The sequence below is a fragment of the Cantharellus anzutake genome, assembly GCF_015039405.1.
Source record: "Cantharellus anzutake strain C23 chromosome Unknown EI90scaffold_115, whole genome shotgun sequence".
Lineage (NCBI taxonomy): Eukaryota > Fungi > Basidiomycota > Agaricomycetes > Cantharellales > Hydnaceae > Cantharellus > Cantharellus anzutake.
Window position 1 is genome coordinate 113,094 of NW_024067065.1, and position 17,639 is coordinate 130,732.

The 17,639-nt window shown below is 49.2% G+C and overlaps 2 protein-coding genes across 2 annotated transcripts; both read left to right on the top strand.

Annotated features, from left to right (window-relative positions):
* The first annotated feature begins 13,947 nt into the window (after positions 1–13,947).
* Positions 13,948–15,182, top strand: EI90DRAFT_222065 (uncharacterized protein). Its single transcript, XM_039052716.1, has 7 exons — positions 13,948–14,026; positions 14,084–14,257; positions 14,435–14,557; positions 14,617–14,694; positions 14,745–14,802; positions 14,861–14,948; positions 15,000–15,182. Exons 1-6 carry the CDS (start codon positions 14,008–14,010, stop codon positions 14,916–14,918), a joined length of 510 nt encoding a protein of 169 aa, XP_038909228.1. The 5' UTR covers positions 13,948–14,007; the 3' UTR covers positions 14,919–14,948; positions 15,000–15,182.
* On the top strand, positions 15,090–17,215 carry EI90DRAFT_3085983 (uncharacterized protein; the record flags this gene model as incomplete). The annotated part of the gene is made up of 4 exons (XM_039062169.1): positions 15,090–15,322; positions 15,371–15,446; positions 15,508–15,919; positions 15,970–17,215. The coding sequence occupies exons 1-4, from the start codon at positions 15,200–15,202 to the stop codon at positions 17,210–17,212; spliced, it is 1,854 nt and encodes a 617-aa protein (XP_038909229.1). The 5' UTR covers positions 15,090–15,199.
* Between the last annotated feature and the right edge of the window lie 424 nt (positions 17,216–17,639).

The following is a 17,639-nucleotide window of genomic DNA, read 5'->3' on the forward strand; positions in this document are numbered from 1 at the left end:
ATGGTCCGATCTGGGCCCCGACAACTCGCGTATGGTAACAGCAAATCGTCTATGGAATCAAATCGGCAAAAACCACATACAGCTCAGACCCGAATCCGGGGACAGGCAATGGCGCAAACGCAGAAAAAAGACCATCATTAGGAAGCAGGGGAATCATGGGAAACGGAATAGAATAAGGAATTGATCAGAGTCGATCAACCGTACTAGTACTACTAGAATGGGTGGATATCTGGTTAAAGGGAAAAGAAAAGAAAAGCAAGCTAGTTACGATATACCGGTCAGAATATCAGTCCACTTTTGGCGCTAGACGGATTTAAGGAAAAGGGAAACAGACAAAACTTGTAGCTGACAGCAAAGCCCCAAGGTGGGGGTAGATTGAGAAGAACAGAGACAATAATGGGACGGGGAAGAGTGTGAATGTGCTACAATAATGTATGGGACGAGGGTCGAGAGAAAGATGAACGCATGAAACCCAAAACAAACTAGGCGGAGCGAAAGGCGTACAGAGCACATAGTCTCAAACCGGAGAACACCAATGAGGAACTCAAATTAAGGGAGGGGTATGTATAAGAAATAAATTGCGAGATTCTAAAAGTTCGACAGAAACGCCCAAAATAGCCAATGCCTTTACGAGTTCTTTCCTGGCTGTATCAAGATCATCATAATCAAGCGCATTAATAGCGTACTTCGCAGCCTTCTTAGCTTTCGCCATATCCTCAGGGGAGATGGCATCAGGAAGAGGGGGAGCAGAGTGACGCAGGTACGGCGTTGGTGGGTAATGAGATGACACGAGAGGTAGAGCAGGAGCAGGGGCGATGGATGGGGCAGCAACGGGGGGAAACTTGGGGCAGGAGGCGAAACCAAAATCGGCAGAGAAGAAATGGACGGGAAAGATGGCACATCCGGTAAAATCGCAGAGATAGGTGGAATGACATTTACACCCTTGACACCTTCAGATTCAAACGAGGCAAAATTTGGAGGTGGTTAGCCAGAGAAGGCACGAGATGGCTAGCTTCATCTGGCCCGTAGTACAGGGTGCAATTCTCTGGACTCCACCGAACTCATCTGGTACTGAAAATCCCTTCATGCATTCTGGGACAACAATGGACATTTCTCCTCCCCCCGGAATAAGCAGGCCAACTGCAAGAGGAGGCCAAGATCAGGTCGGAAAGACCCAGTATTCGTGCCGCGGTTGCTGTGGCATATCCACTGGGGATTTCCAAGACAGGTCGTGAGAATGTACAGGATGTTGTTTTCGGAAGACATCCTCGTGAGAAGCTCGCTGACAAGACTCGCGGGCCTATGGCCCTGCTCAGTATGTGCTTGGTATGTGATTCTTCTCCAGCACTACTAGTTGTTGACCCGTGGATTTAGGCTACTATGCAATTGGTGCTGATATCGCCTTCAGGAGAACCACTGGTCGATTAGAAGGATTTGGACTGATCAGTAAGTATGCCCATTCCCACTTCTGACCTCTTGTTTCAATGGCTCGCGACTAACGTTGCTTACATGCTTGGATCATCACGCTCAGTTGACTTTGCTCGAAATTTCAATCCTGCATGCGAAAGTCGAAGCAGGAAATGCATCATCCCCTCTGTCCGCTTCCTCCGCTGTCGTTTCAGGGCGTTGCTTCGGGGCATCTGTGGGGTTCTGGTAATCCAACATCCTAGCCTTGGCACCATTATCAACTCTTAAACTTCGCATGTGTCTGACTCGGCTTGATGCAGGCTTGGGGAGCCTCTACGAGGTGCTCAACGTGCAAATCTGCACTTTCTTGACTTGCCCGATGTCGACTCTGAGCATATCGCATTGCTACCAAACTTGTCACATATATTTACATGAGCCCTAAGAGGGAGCAGAAGGAGGGCTGACTGTGAAAATCAATCGCTCTCAAATGGTGTTGTGCTGGTTCATCCTGTCGAAAAGTCAGGAAGATGAGGATCGCAGCCAGCAAGACACAGGCGTGGCCTATGGATAAGCATACGGCTTATATATAATCCAAGTAGCGTGTAACTTGTGGTAAAAGCAAGCCACAGCCGGTTGGCACCGGTATGCAGCGATGCGAGCTGTATGTGTACTCCAGCCATGGGCGACTAGGATACAATATTGAATCTTGATACGTTGCAAGCTTGATTGACATAGTTTACAGGTACACACAACCGTCAAACCAGGCTATAAGTGGTGACTCGGATTCATGGAGGTTCATTGGGCATGCGGGCGAAGATGCTGCAACCCAATGTTCAGTCTTGCCTTGGCTGTGGCTTAGCGGAATCATATCGCATGCTGAGAGCTTCCACAAAACCAGCTGGTTTGCATCCAGATGATCCGGTTGGTGGGCTAATTTAAACTTCATAGTGTCGCAAAGGAAGTCAACAGATTTGCGAGGCGACACATTCAGAGAAAAAAACACGGCAGCGAGGTGGTTTCTTCCATGGTCAACCGCCAAGCAAGTAAGAGTGATGGAAGTGGCCATGGGCAACTGTTCTCGGAAAACCGGCAACAGCCGTTGTGACGGCCATTCAAACTGTGCCAACTTCACCAAATAATCATCACAGAGGGCTGGCCTGCCAATGAATGCTGACGTCACAATAAATGACTCAATCGGCTTGCACCGAGGTGCGAGGATGCCGATTACCATCATCTCAAACTGATCTCTCATGCCAGGAAGACCACACCTGCAGAAATAGATCCATTCTCCCAGCCCAATCACACTAGTACGATTTCTGACCATGAATATTTTTGCGTTGTGCCAGGATATGAGTTTGCCCAACGACCATGGCAACCTGTTCCGTGGGCCGATTGGTGGCACAAAACCAAACGAGATGCCTGAGCTGCATGAAGTGTTATGGCTTCTTTCACTCAGTGGGCATCCGTGAGCACCGGATGGTGTTGTGCTATACATTCCATGTTACGCTGACAACATCTCTGTGACCCAGCCGTTTGCACGCTGCAGGCCTCGCTCGTGTTGCTGTGAATTTTCATAAAACAGATTTTTCGTGCTGTTTAACTTCGACTGTAGGTTTGTTGGGTTACCCAGCACTGATGCCGTCGAACCATCATCAAAGCAAGATTACCAACGCAGCGCAGGGCTCGACACCAGTGCTGGGAAAGCGAGGAGAAACCGATTGCAAACACTCCATCATATTTCGTGGCGAAACTAACGAAAATTCGTGGTTTTCGAGCAACGGCGGAATGTGTATGTGCCATTCCCATAGACATTGACAGCCTCTTTGGGCTCTGGTGGAACCTCGACGTCTTGGCATTGATGGAGACGGTGCAGTTTGGCGGTTTTCGTGAGTGGTCCAACGGTGCGCACCATGCTCGAGCTGGCAGCCTGGCATTGCTCGTCTCGGTGAGCGACCTTGCGTCCTGCTATGTACTTGCCTACGTAGACAGGGATTTCAACCGTACCTTATGCCAAGACAAAGCCGCCCGGTTGCAGGCGAGCACTTCGCCCCCCCCGGCACGTAAATCCGGAGCCTTACCTGCTTGGATGGAGCGGACATGGTATCGTATTCGATCTCAGTGCGTTTGGCTTTTTTCTTATCTTATCGCCTCATTGCCAAGTTTTCATGTCTACTTATTCAGACATGACTTATGTGTGGTGAAATGGCCCAATATCGGCAGCGTTCATCGCTCGCCTTTTTGCTCACCTCGACACAGCCCACCCCATTCCCCCTTCCTCCGACATTGTCACTTCCACCGGCCAATATTGGTGCGATACAACTGCCACATGTTGGCAATGTTCATCTCACCTCTTTTCTTGCACCACGCACCAACCCCCATCCTGTCGTTTCGGCTCCATGCATCTTCGGTGGCTCTCGCCATGTCACCTGCCTGTCCATCCTGGCCTGCCTCGCTTCCAACAACATCATTTTCGCGAGCCCCTTTCTACAATATTACCAAGGTGCCAAAAAAATCGGTGCATTCAATGATTTGATTGAGTGACCAACAACCCATGGTTTCAGAGTACTTGTATTACATAGTTACAATATTACTCTCCCTTCATTTGCCGTCCCCATTACAAACCTCGCAGCATGGGATCATCACTCATTGCAGTAGTTGGAGTTACACAGGTGGCAAAAACATGTAATCAGAGTTTGAAGTGCTTGAGCCAAAGAGGTTGAGATGGTGAATTTGGTGGCGAGATCGAGACAGAGATATGGGGGAACCGATACTTACATTGTCGAGGTCAAGAGACAGTGTAGATTCCTTAGCGTCAGAATCAGCATGCCATGACTCCGATGAAGCGACTGGGCAATGCATGCCTCAGGACCGGTAGCGTTTCTGACGCTAGGGAAGGGGGAGTGGGGTGCCCGGTCAGATGCAACGACCGTAGCAAGCAGGTGGGCAGACGCTAAAGACATTGTCGTTGTTGTTGAACTCTTGTTTGTTGAAGCGTGTAATGTCGAGATCACTGAACCGGCAACTGCGGACATGCGGGCTTGGGCGGATATGAATGATGCAAATTGAGGAATGGGGGGATCAGATGTGGGAATAGGTTCTAAGGGCGTTGCAGAACATCAGAACGGCGAGTTAAAGGGGGGAGAAAGGCATGGAAAGGGGGAAAATTATGACCAATGCACCAAAAATCATCAAACCAGCCAAAACTCATCCCCCGTCGACAAAATCGCTTGAACGGCAGCAGATCGTCCACCAGCTTAGGATGAAGGTCCTAATGTAAGATCCGGGCCAATGGCCCAAAGGACCGGCCAAATCGGCCAAAAATGACACAGAAGGCCGTCACAAAGCAGCCCACCCAAAGACGCCTATGGCCAAAATCACCCAACTTGAGCGCTGACAGCGCATTGGACCAACGTGAGGCATTGAAATGGAGGCTAAGGGCGTACACAAAGCGACCCACCGCCATAGATCACAGACACCATCAATCTGATCGCCAGAAAACTAAATGAGAGTCTGGAAATGCGGTTGAGCGCAAATAGGGCAGAAAGTCAACCAGAAGCGGGAAAAATTAAGTGAAGAGTCGTACAGAGTTGAACTCTCATCAAAGGGATTCCCCAAGAGGATCTGATACGGAAACTTCAGCAGGCGAGACTGATATGGACGATTCAGTGGTTGATACAAATTGCAACGAATTGAGACCGACATTTTCAATGGCAAGAGAGAGCGTTGAGTCAGAGTCAATCATGTCAGAAGAGCTGACGGAAATTGCGATTACTGCAGGCTGTGTTGCAAGCATTCACTCTGTTCATTCTTCTGATGAGGAAGCTTGTTTTGCTGCCTTGCCCAACCTCAACACGATTGTCACCAAAAGGGGAAAATTGGGGTTGGTAGAAGTCATCTGCAGGCTCCATCTGAAGTAGATGTTCTGAGTTGAGAAGGGGGATCATGGAAAATAAAAAAGAGAGACTCCCAGGGAGCAGCAGATACGCCAAAGTGTGACAAGGGGAAAAATAAAATAAAAATGGGAATGCTGAACGGGAATGCTGCGCGGGAATGAGAGATGTAAGCGCCAGATACATCAAAGGGTTCCTACCTAGAAGTCTACTAACTTCGACACCCTCAACTCCCCCACCTTCATGCCGGTTATACTGGACAAGTTCAGCTCTCAATGAAATAGGAGAGAAAAGGCTCACACCAGGGATTCGACTCGGGGGAAGGATGCAGGGTTCCAAGGGATGCTGTGCTATGATATCCCAACGGCGTGCTATCGGGCACAACACAACCCTGCCTTGGACACAGGTAAGAGAACCTGGGATTGTTATCTAGTAAGGGAAGAGCGGGCCCTCCCTCCCCCCACCTCAATCCTTCCTGCACCCCAGTGAGAGAAAAAAATGTGTCTGCATAGCCTCACAATTTAAATAGCTACCATTACAATACAAAAGTCACATGTGACGGACATAACCACAAATCCGATCACCTACTCCGGAAATCAACTTGCAACAATAACAACCACTTAGTCCAGATTTTATAATGGAGATGGCTGGGTACGAGTCTGGAATCTCAACTCCCATGGCACCCATAAAAGGAAATGTACCAGTGTGACCATAGGGAAGGTCCGGGTGGCAGTACTTGGAGGCTGTGGGAACGTTCTGGGCGAGTTGCTCGCCCAGAATTGTGGCTGTGACCTGTGGGAACATTCTGGGCGAGCTGCTCGCCCAGAACTGTGGCAGTGTCTGGAGGTCTTCTCACACTTCCGTGCTCACACAAGTGCACAAGGCAGTGAATGAGAATAAAAACAAGTGGATGTCCTCACTTGCTTAAATCCTACTATGCACCTGCCTTTTCCATTCAATCCTACTATGACTGTACTGTACCTGCACGACCAATTACCGGCTGAGGTTCCGAGTGTGACACAAAATAGTCAACTGGCTTCTCCTTGTGACGTGTGACAAGCAACCGGAAAGGTTGGTGTGACACTACTGATGTCCAACTAGCAAATTTTCTTGTTGATACATTTTGCACCAAAAAAAAACCACTTCCTCGCAGTCATGGATGGCTTTTGTTTTTAATTCGATTTCACACAGCTGCTTGGGTGCCAAAAAAAAAATCGTGTGACAAGGATCATTCAACCGGAACATCAGTGTGATGCATGACAACAGCCCACTTACAGCCGGACCGGAAGGTGCGTGTGATGCGTGACCGGTAATTGGTCGTGTGGGTACAGTAGTAGAGACACTAAGATGGCACCGACATCCTACTATGCACCGGCCTTTTCCATTCAATCCTACTATGACAATAGTGCAAGTGGACATCATCACTTGCTAGCCGTGAGAAAAAAAGCAAGTGAACATTGTCACTTGCTTGCTGTGAGAAAAAAAGCAAGTGAACATCTTCACTTGCTGCCATGAGAAAAAAAGCAAGTGGATATCTTCACTTGCTTGCCATGAGAAAAAAGCAAGTGAACATCGTCACTTGCTAGCTGTCAGGGCACAGCCCCTGACCCCACACACCCTCAGGTACCCTTCCCCCATTTTCTCCTATTTTTCCCTTCACTGTTCCACAATCCCGCATGCATGCAGACCGTGGGAACGTTCTGGGCGAGTTACTCGCCCAGAAACCATCACAGCCACAGGGGGGTGCCAATTATGGAAAGTTGGCAAAGAGCCGAAAACTGTATAGTTCCCGGCTCCCATTTGTAGCGGCTTCACAGGAGGTTGAGAAGGTTACCCTTCATTTCCTGTGTGTGAGAAAAAAAGCAAGTGGACATCGTCACTTGCTAGCCGTGAGAAAAAAAGCAAGTGAACATCGTCACTTGCTGCCGTGAGAAAAAAAGCAAGTGGACATCCTCACTTGCTAGCCGTGAGAAAAAAATCCTACTATGACGGTAGTTGAGCCACTTGACTTTCAGAACCAATTCAGTCCTTTCCATTCAATCCTACTATGCTGTGGGAATTTTAAAATCAATTCAGATCATAGTAGACCTACTATGATGGTAGTAGATCCCTTGGGATGTGTCCCTTCGGTTGCTGCTTAGATCTTTCCAAATCCTGTCTTGCATGGGGGTGCTGTTCCCTATGCTCTCGAGGGCTGATTGTATGTGGGTAATGTTTCCAGCCGCTCTGTCACTGTGTTCGATGTTTTTTGCTAATCTCGCTCTACATATTAGTTTTGTTGCAGTGGATTGTGTCAGTGAGGATAGGCAGGCACTGCTGGGTACGTGAGGTGGTGGGGGGTTCATGGGTGGGCCTGGGTCCGGGGCTTCTTGGGTGCCTTGTGCGGCCAGGGAGTCTGCTTCTTTGTTGCCTTGGATGCCTGTGTGGCCTTTGAGCCATTCGAAGGAGGTTGGGTGAGTTCTGCTTCTCAGTGCACTTGCCGTCAGTTCGGTGACATAATGGTGTTTGGCGTGTATATAGTCTAGGTCTTCAAGGGTGTTCAGGTTCTGGCAGAGTGTATTGATGCACCATTCCGAGTCGGACTTGATGTGGAGGTTCGAGTCGATTGCGGTATATGTGGCGGCATGGTGGATCGCCAGCATTTCCGCCATGTTATTTGTTTGTGGGAGAAGAGGGTGGACTCTTTTGCTGGTGTTTAGCGGGTTTTCGGGGCTGTACCAGATGCCGTACCCTGCTTTTGCATTGGTGTTTCCATTTTGTGTACATGACCCGTCCATGTAGGCAACTATGTCTCAGGGCATTGGAGTATGGGAGGGCAGGGGATCTGGAGGGTTGGGGGGGCTTCTCCCAAAGATCCTGAAGTGGTAGTATAGTGGACAGCAGCGGCGTGGTATTGGGTCAAAGGTTTTGATGTCCTTTGGGTCGCCGATGGCATGTAGTCTTGCGGATTCCTGAGAGATGTTGGTTAGCGGAGGGATGATGTGTGTGTCGCTATGTGGGTTGTAATGGGGCGTGAGGTTCGTGGTTATCTTTATTGCAGTTTGGTAACAAGCTTCCGGGTTTGCAGCCGTTTTGTCTGTAGGTTGTGCAGGGTCGGCAACGACATCGGTTCTTAGTGGGGTTATGGGTTGGGTCCTCTTGGGCGTCTGTTTGGATTAGGAGGTCGCCGACTCTGAGGCAGTTGTGAGTTGTTCTTAGACAGGATGCCGTCTTTGAGCGGTCGCTGATAGTTATATCCTCTTCCAGGCCGGGGTGGGCCCAGGCTGGGCAGTTAAGTTTGGTTTCCAGGTCGATAGCAGGGTGGTCAATTCTCAGGTTATACTTGGCGCCTGTGTTCAAGGTGTCACATAGTTCGGCCAGGATCTTTCTATGGTGAAAGCGTGTTTTGAGGAAGGGCTTTTGTGTGAATACGTCGAGGATGTAGGGGCGGTCGGGGTCATTAGGTTGTAGTTTTTTGGGGAGGGTGGCCATTAGTATGGCTTCGGCAGCGTCGGAGGCCGGGGGTCTTTTAGGGGATCTATCAAGGATCCGCTGGAGTTTGGTGAGGCAGATCGCCTCGTTTCTGTCTTGTATGTTTAGCACATTTTTCCCGCCTTGGTTTCTTGGACGGTTGAGTTGGTTCATGCTGATTGGGGGGGGGCTATCAGAGTTCCATATGAACTCGCAGATTCTCCTGTCAAGTCGGCACTCATATTCTTTGGGCATGCCTTGGGCGCGGGTGTGGAATTGCATCATTCCGCTGATAGTCATCTGGACAATCAGCCGGCGGCCTTTGATGGATGGGTAGGTTTTGTTCCATTGGGTGAGTGATTTTTCAATGTTAGTCATGATGGCGGGCCAGGGGTCCTTGTGGTTTGGTTTATTGCCACATTGGGCCCCTAGGTATCTCATAGTTTGACCGTCTTTCAGGATTGTGATTGAGTCCTCAAGTTTATTATTCGAGTGGGGATTTATACATCTTTCATTGTAAGTTCTTTCTCTGTGTTCCAGTGTTCCCACCGGGAGGATGACAGTTTTCTCACGGTTGAATTTTGCCCCAGATGCAGTACACCAGCTGTCTAGGATTGAGAAGAGGTCGGTTAGGTCATCGTCTTTGGAGAGGAAGACGGCTGTGTCGTCGGCAAATAAGGATAGGATTGTTCTTTGGGAGAGGGAAGGGGTTTTGATTTCGAGGCCATGGAGGGCAGTAGAGTCTCTTAGGGCGATGGAGAGAGGTTCTATGGCAATGTTGAATAGTAGGCATGATAGGGGGTCACCTTGGCGGACTCCTCTGAATATCGAGAAGTCGTCGCTTATTACGCCGTTTGGGATAACTTTAGTTTTGGCAGCCACATATAAGCTTTTTACAGTTAATATGTAGGGGTGGGGTATGCCCATTTTCTCCATGACTTTCCAGAGGTAGTCATGTCAGATGCAGTCGTAGGCTTTTTCCTGATCTAGGGTGATGATTGCACTGTCCTGACCTATGAGCTCGCATAGGTCTGTCATATGGTTTACGAGGTCAATTTGGTCGAAAATGCTATGGCCTTTGATAAAGGCTGCTTGGCATTTATGGACTAGATGAGGGGCTATGGGGGAGAGTTTATTCATTAAGGCTGTTGTTATGACCTTGTATTCCGCATTGAGAACTGTTACCGGTCTGTAGTTTTCAATTTCCTGTTTGTCTTTTTTTTTGTATAGGGGGCAGAGCCAGCCTTCGGATATTTGGGCGCAGGTGGTCCCATTTTTTTCTATGTCATTTGCCAGGAGAGTTAGGAGGCCGACGATGTGTAGGCCCGTGCTGTTCTCTTTTCTCCATCTTATGTCTAGTTTCTTATATAGTTCTGTTGGGATGCCGTTGAGGCCCAGGGCTTTCCCATTGGGTGATTGGCTCAGGGCTTTGGCGATGTTGTCCTGGTTCAGGGGGGAGGCAAGTTTTTCAGAGGTTTCAGGTGGGACTCAGTTGTGGATTTTATTAAGCACGATTGTTAGGTGGGAATCCCGCTCCTTGGGGGTGGATGTAAGGTCTCTGTGTTGGACGGCATCATAGTGTTTGGCCGCAATAGTGGACATTTCTTCAGTTATGGAGGTATAGGTTGGGGGGTTGGATCCTGGAACTCTTAGTTCAGGGATGGTGTCGTGGGGTTTGTTTTCTTTTCCCCAGCTGCACCAGTATTTATTGGTGGTTTCACTCAGTAGCTTTTTGTTGGATCCAGAGCGGCCTTTTGCCTTTGCTTGTTTAGTTCTCTCAATTTCGTTTATCCTTCTAGTTAGGTTTTGTATTTGGATCTGTGTAATCTCAGCTAGGGTTATGTCTGCGGTATTCAGTCTTTTCATCGCTTTGTCGCGTCTCTGTGTGAGGTGTCTTACTTCTGAGTTGAGTTTCCCAGATTTTATTTTAGACATTTTTTTGGCTAGGAGTCTCACTGCCGTTATAAATTCTTGGAAGGTGATTTGGGCATTGTTGTGCCTTGCTATCTCCTCGAGGGCTTCATTGCCAATTGTTTCGACCTCTTGTAGGAAGATTGGGTCATTGGTGAGGTATGGGGGAATGGCCCATTGACCTCTGCCAATTTTTGGGGCTTGGTCATCGTGTAGCTCAACTGAGACCAGCTGGTGGTCGGCTGTCGTGAGGTCAGGGTTTAGGATTTCCCAGGTGAGTGCTTGGTTTCTTATCGCATCGGAGGTGTATATTCTGTCTATTCGCGATAGGGATGTTCCAGTTGCGTGACCGTAGGTGAAGTTCTTTTCTGGGGCTGGGTGCATCGCTCTCCATCCGTCTGAGAGGGCTTTTAGGGTGGTGCAGTTTTGGAGTGCCATTACTGCCGCTTCAGGGTCTGGGTGGGGGGGGAGTCTGTCAGAGGCCTCTTCTACCGTATTGAGGTCACCAAGCATAATGTCGATTGGGGTGCCATCTAGTTTTTGGCTTAGGTCTGCCCAGAATTGGGTGTTGTTGCTAGAGTTAATGTTAGGGGCATATATTGTCAGGATTTTCGTGGTTTTGTTAGTTTGCCATTCTATTTCAGTGAGGAGGGCATGGCCAGGGATTATGCTTCTCGATATGGATGGGTCTTTCTTAATTATGTTTTTATTTATTACAATGGCAACTCCGCCTGAGTGGGTGTGGTCTGGGTTGTAAGAGTGTGAGATGTGCCATTCAGCACTGAATGTGCTGTCCAGGTAGGCCTGTTGTGGCTGGTCTATGTGGGTTTCGGAGAGGCAAAAGATGCCGTATTTTTCTTGTTTCATTTTCTGTAGGATGGTTGGCCACTTATTCCTTGTCACGGGGCTATTAGCCCCTTTTATGTTGAGGGCACCTATTTTTAGGTTGGTAGATGGGTTCTTTGGCGGTCCATTGCCACCCCTTAGGCAGAGGGGTTTTTTGGGAGACTCCGTTTTTCGATCCACTGCCCCCTTCATGGGGTGTTCATTAAACGGCATAAACTGATCATCCTTGGGGGGCAGAGGCCTTTTACCAGATGAGCGTGCGTAAGGAGATTGGGGATCCTTCCTGGGTTTTCTTTTGGTTAGACTTAGTTGTTCACTGGTGGTTGTGTTAGTTCCCATTGGTTGCCAGCCATTTGGGAAATTGTTGTGGGGAGGGGGGGCTGGCATGCTTTCCTGTCACCTTTCGGTCCAGTAAATTTGGGCGTGCCAGTGTGTTTTTCTCGGGTTTTTCAGCATGATCATTTTTTATTATATGGGGGGAGAGGTACATTGGGCAGCGGACTGGGTTGCCATTGTAGTAGTGTAATGCGACTTTACCCTATTATTTATTCATGGTATCTTCCGTGTCTGCTATTTCGGCCAGGGTACCTACTGTGGCCACGTCTCACAGGGTGGTGCGTGGGTCGGTCCGGGGTTGGGATGTTACTCGGACCCAGGTTGAGCTCGCGCCAGATGTGGTGCTCATGAATTGGGCACACCGAGAATGTGTGGTCAATCCCTTTGCACGTATGGCAGAAAATATGGTCGCCACTGGCAGACCCATTGTTGCTTGTGGGGGTGGAGAACGAGGTTTGTTTGAACAGTTGAATCCATAGGTTGTGGATACTATTCATGTCCCCGGGGGTGGGGTCTTGGACTTTGAAGAAAGGGGGGGGGAGGTGGATTTCCCATAGAGTGACATTTGCATCGGAGGTTGGGTTCCTACGTTCAGATGGGTTGAGACCCCCGTGGTTGGAGTTGGAGTAGCCTCATGGGATGGCCGCACATCTATTCGCTAGGCAGTTAATCTCATCCTCATTTAGGTTGGCTTTTTCCAGGAAGTTTCTGAATGGTGATCTATGTTCGAGGATTCTTTGAGTAATGGCCTTTTCCACGTCGTCCTTTTCATTTAGGTTCACTCCGAGCCCGCGTAGGGAGACTACATATCTGGATGGTCTGTAGTTGGCGAAGTCGATCGCGATAAAGCATATCGCGCGGCTTATCCATAGGTGGCCAGCTATGAGGGTATTGATATGTGAGGGGTGGAGGCCTTCCACGAGGAAGCCCCAAGGGGTTCCAGATTGGTCATGGGTTTGGGCCGTCGGCGGACGGACCGTAATGTTTGGGCCTGATTGAGGGAAGGCCCTTTTAAGAAAGGTCGTCAGATTATTCCTGAATTTCTGGTTACTTTCGGCGTTGTGTTTGGCGTCTAGCAGGTATGATAGAATAGTTCTCGAGATGGATCTCCATTGAGCGAGGCGGTCGTCGCTGATATTGGCAAGAATTCTTGCGGGTCACGCGCCGTGGGCTTGGAAGTCGGTCAGTTCGCAGTCGAGGTCAACGAAGTTGAAGAGGTCATTCCCATCTTGTGGGCGCTGGGCTGCCGCTGTTACATAGTCCGGGGCGTCTGCCGTGGCCGGGATTCGGGTGTCGTATGGGAGTTCGAGAGGGAGGTTGGGTGTAGTGATAGGATTTGGGGTGTTGGCCGTCATGTGGTTGTCAGTAGAGGTGTTGCCGGCCCTTCCTTCAGTAGGGGGGGTGGGGGCGCGAGGCTCGGCCCTTGTATGTTGGCCGATTCGGGGGACCTCTGGCGTTTGGTTACTTCGAGTATGAAGGTGGTAGGTGGGAGTACGGACAAGGGTGGTTCGGTCATGGTCGGGAAGTCGCGGGGGTACTTTGTCGGTATGACTTGTTTGGGGAGTCGTCTACCATAGTGTCATCTTCCTCAAGGTATTTAGTGGGCGACGGTGATGATAGAGGGCTATCTTGCATATTGGCTGTTCGGGGAGGGACTGCTGTGTGGGGTATTATTTGTACGTTATTGTATGTTATGGTATTGTTTAGGAGTCCGTGAGGATACACATGTACTTCCGCTGGTATTCGATGTGGGGCGAGCGGTACTTCTGTATGAGTACTTCGCGGCAGTATGAGCCTTATCCTTGCGGGATTACCCGGATACAGGAAACTGTAAAAGTTTAACGTGTACCCTGCTCCTAGCCCCTACCCGACAGCGTATTAGGCTTAATATGATTGCCTTGTCGGGGTCCAGGGGACTTTCTTTTTTTTTTCTTTCAGCTGGTGGTCCCTCCCGTATCTTATGCCAATTTTCTGTTGTTTATTGTGTACTTAGAACGTATTGTTTTACCCTGCTAGTTTAACGACGTTGCGGTCGCGTGCGCCAACTTTCGGGGCTCGGAGTATGCCGGGGTTCTTTGTAGTTGTTGTTACATTTACAGTTCGCATTCCTCGATCGGCTTGGGACTGTCCATCTCAAGTCCTCCTACTCTACTAAATACGCTGCAACATGCCGAATTTGCGAAGCGGTAGGCATGGAGCCGTTCCATTAGATGCCTTGGCCCCAGAAACACTGATGGAAGAAGAACCTCTGCACATCGGAGGTTCGTCGGTGGAAGTCACCGAGCCTGCCTTCGGGGATTCTCCAGGAAACTTGACGCCTCCCCAGCAACATCCGCACGGCAGTCGCGAAATTCAAGTCCCGCTCCCAAATCAGTCAGCTCTAAAGAGATCCAATTTGGAGATTGGCCCGTCAGTGGGTGAGCCCTCCTCTAAACGTGCACCCACGACTCTCGCGGTTCATCCCAATGTCCTGGACGAAGCCACCCACATAACGCTTGACGCACTTGTCATGGAGTTCATGCTCAAGTTTGCCGAGAATCTCTCCAGAAATCAATTTCGTCTTCTTCTTCTCAAAGAAATTGTCCTCCAATCAGACGGAGTACTCGACTCGAAAAGTTTACCGCCACTGGATGATTTAATCGCACAACATCCGGAGTTGGGGGATAGGTTAGATGAAGCATGGGAGGCTCAATCGTTCAAGGAGATACGAAACTTGGGTATGCACCGTTGGCTTTGGGCGTCGTTGGATGGCTCTGATAAACTGTGGTCGTTACAGAAATTCTTCTTCCAACCGCCCAGCCTGCGGGTCCTCCCGACCCTGAAGCGATACTTGATTCTCAATCATCCGAAGATGGTGGGTAGAGCGTCGCCTGCTTGTGTCATTCCTTTCCGACCTCCTTCCAGCGGCAGTCAAGTCGTGGTCTTCCAAATACAGAGGAGACGCTGCCAACATTCTTTACCAGTACATGATGAGACAAGATATTGTTGATACATATGCTCGCCTCTTACCAATCGTACAGTCCTCTGGCATGGGGAAATCGCGAATGGTCGACGAGTTCTCCAAGAAGCACTTTGTAGTCCCCTTCAATCTCCGTCAGGGAGCTGAAGGTGATATTCTCTTCCCGTATTCTTCTGTGTGATTCTAATGTTTCAATCTAGGATATCCGGCTCCTGACCATGATGTCTTGAATTGGTTCACAAGGATTGGCCTTAAAGAGCATGAAAGCGATACTCGTTTCAGCGCATTTCTCACTGCATTGTTCGAGAGGGTGTCCAACGTTATTGGACCACATAACTCAATAAAAAGTATTATCGCCTCCTCTTCTGTGCTCTCACCGGCCGAGAAGTCAGCGGCATTAATGGACTATCCTAAATCCCTTGCCGGGCAGTTTCGACTTTTTATGACACTTGGACAGCGGTTTGGACACCAAGCTCCTCTACGTGTGCAGTTTTACGAGGAGGTATTGGCCAGAGCGGAGGAGGCAAGTCCCTGTTTTGTGTCGCCGCTAGGTCACTCATAATCGAGGCAGCTATATTCAAATATTAGGCCAATGACTCCTTCAGAACAGAAAACACCGCCCGGGAAGTTCACGACAAACACAAATGGTATTCCTCATTACTTCCCTAAGCATGGTCTTGACTAATCAATGTCTTTTTTATACACAAGGCATGGTTGCACTTGATACTGTCGTCCGACAAGTATTAGGGAAGATCGACCCTCATTTCGAGCTCAGAACGCAGCATACTCCCATATTGACTTTGGCATTTGATGAAGCCCACACCTTGGCGCCTTCAAATACTGGTAGGAGGTGGTCCGCATTCTCATCGATCAGACGCGCTTTGCGGGGTTTACGGTCGTTCCCTATCTGGACCCTCTTCTTATCCACAACAGGAAAGTCTGACCAATTCTCCCCACCACCTTCCCTTGATCCATCGAGCCGCATTCTCCAAGGCAAACTTGCCAGTGTCAAACCGTTCAGCGCACTAGGTTTCGATCGCATGGCGATGAAGTTTCGTGAGGGCATGACTTTGGATGATGTCACTAAGTTACCGTACAGGTTATCATTAGGTCGTCCCTTGTACGTTCTCCCAGATCTTTCTTCACTATAATAACTTTATGTCATTGTAGATGGCTGACACGCTACCAAGAGGGCGGAGAACGCGTCAAAGCCACAATCACCGTATTTGCTGTCCAGAAACTTCTCTGCCGTGCGTGGGAAAAGGATGACTTGACCCTCGATGAAAAGTTTGCCGTGATGTCTCATCGCCTTGTGCTGGACTTCAATACGAGCATTTACTTTGGTCGGCACCGAACGTTGGCAGTAAGGAACCAGATGAACCAAGTCGAGAGGCACATGCGTGTATGCTTGGGTGTCAAGGATGGATTTGAGTCTGTCGTTACGGTTGCAGCCTCGGAGCCGATCCTCACCGAGGCCGCGGCCATCATCTTGTGCACCATCCGGGATAAGGTCCGGTCCTGTCAGATGTTACGAGACATTTTGGAGTGGCCTGGAATGAGTAAGGGAGATCGGGGAGAACTCATTACGTGCAACATTATTCTCGACACCGTAGATGACCTTATGTCCAGGGAAGGGAGATGGGAGCCAGGGGGGGTCATGGTGACCTCGTTGTTCGAGGCGCTCTTTACCCACGACATCTATCACAAGTCGATCAAGGATTCTTTGCCCTCAAGGCTGCTGACAGGCAGTTGCAACGACGCATTTGCTGATACATTCAAGAGCTCACGCATTTACGTTACGCATTTCATTAAGGTTTATGATTTCAAGGTACTCTCTGTCCAATATCTCTTTAAGCTTGCCGCCCGGGGTGTCGGAGTTGTCTGTGCGGATAATCAACATGGCATTGATGTGGTCATTCCCATTCTTTATCAAGACACCATACTACGAAGGAACAATATGTCTGTCCTCATGATACAGTCGAAGAATGATCACTCTTACGGGACCAGCCCGACGGGACACTTATTTGACAAGATGGACCCGTTCGAACTTGGAATTTTTGCCAAGTCGACAGGACCACCCCCAGTGATTCGGATGGTGAATGCACTGGCATCGAAGGAATCCAAAGTTTCTGTTATAATGCCACCTGAGCGGGTGCAGCCATCAAGGCAAGAGAAACAGGTCCGCACGAGTGCCTTCACCTCATTTGATATTTGGTGTGCCGGGACTTCTTCAAGGACTTTTCGCACCATTCGGTCCCAGGATGACGGAACATATGATGCCTTGCTGAAGTTGTCAAAGGATGTCCCTGCAATGTTTGAGCCTGATGAAGAATTTATGCGGGATGCTGTAAGGAGTATGTACCCTGGCGGAGCTTGTGATGCTGGTCATTGGTCATTTTGTAGTACTAGTTGAATTACTTCCGGCTGATTGTGCAAATGTATCACCCATAATCATTACCACATGTAGAATAATTCACTGTGTTTCGAGGCAAAATATCTGAGGTGATATCCGAGCCCGGATATCAGGTGGCTATGTCCCGTTTGCATGTGGTCGCGTGATATAGGAGTGATGGGGTATGAATGTGGTCAAATGGGGGTGGCACTCCACCACCCACTACACCTGACCTCCATAGACCTTGCGCAGATTACACCGTTTGGGGTATTGAGGGATGCGGCCTGGGCCCCACTGTCTCTTCCAACTAAAGTAATATGAGATTGCTAGCAAAGCGGGGCAACTCAGTCTCAAGCAAATAATGCGAAAGAGAACTCGAATATATTACCTAGCAAAGCGGGGCAACTAGAGGTAATATACAGTATATAAGTATAGATTGAAATAAAGG

Excerpts from the sequence above, each read along its gene's own strand:
- EI90DRAFT_222065 (XM_039052716.1), top strand. Across the intron at positions 14,695-14,744 it reads TTCTCAATCATCCGAAGATG|CGGCAGTCAAGTCGTGGTCT; the intron begins GTGGGTAGAGCG and ends ACCTCCTTCCAG. Across the intron at positions 14,803-14,860 it reads GCTGCCAACATTCTTTACCA|TCCTCTGGCATGGGGAAATC; the intron begins GTACATGATGAG and ends CCAATCGTACAG.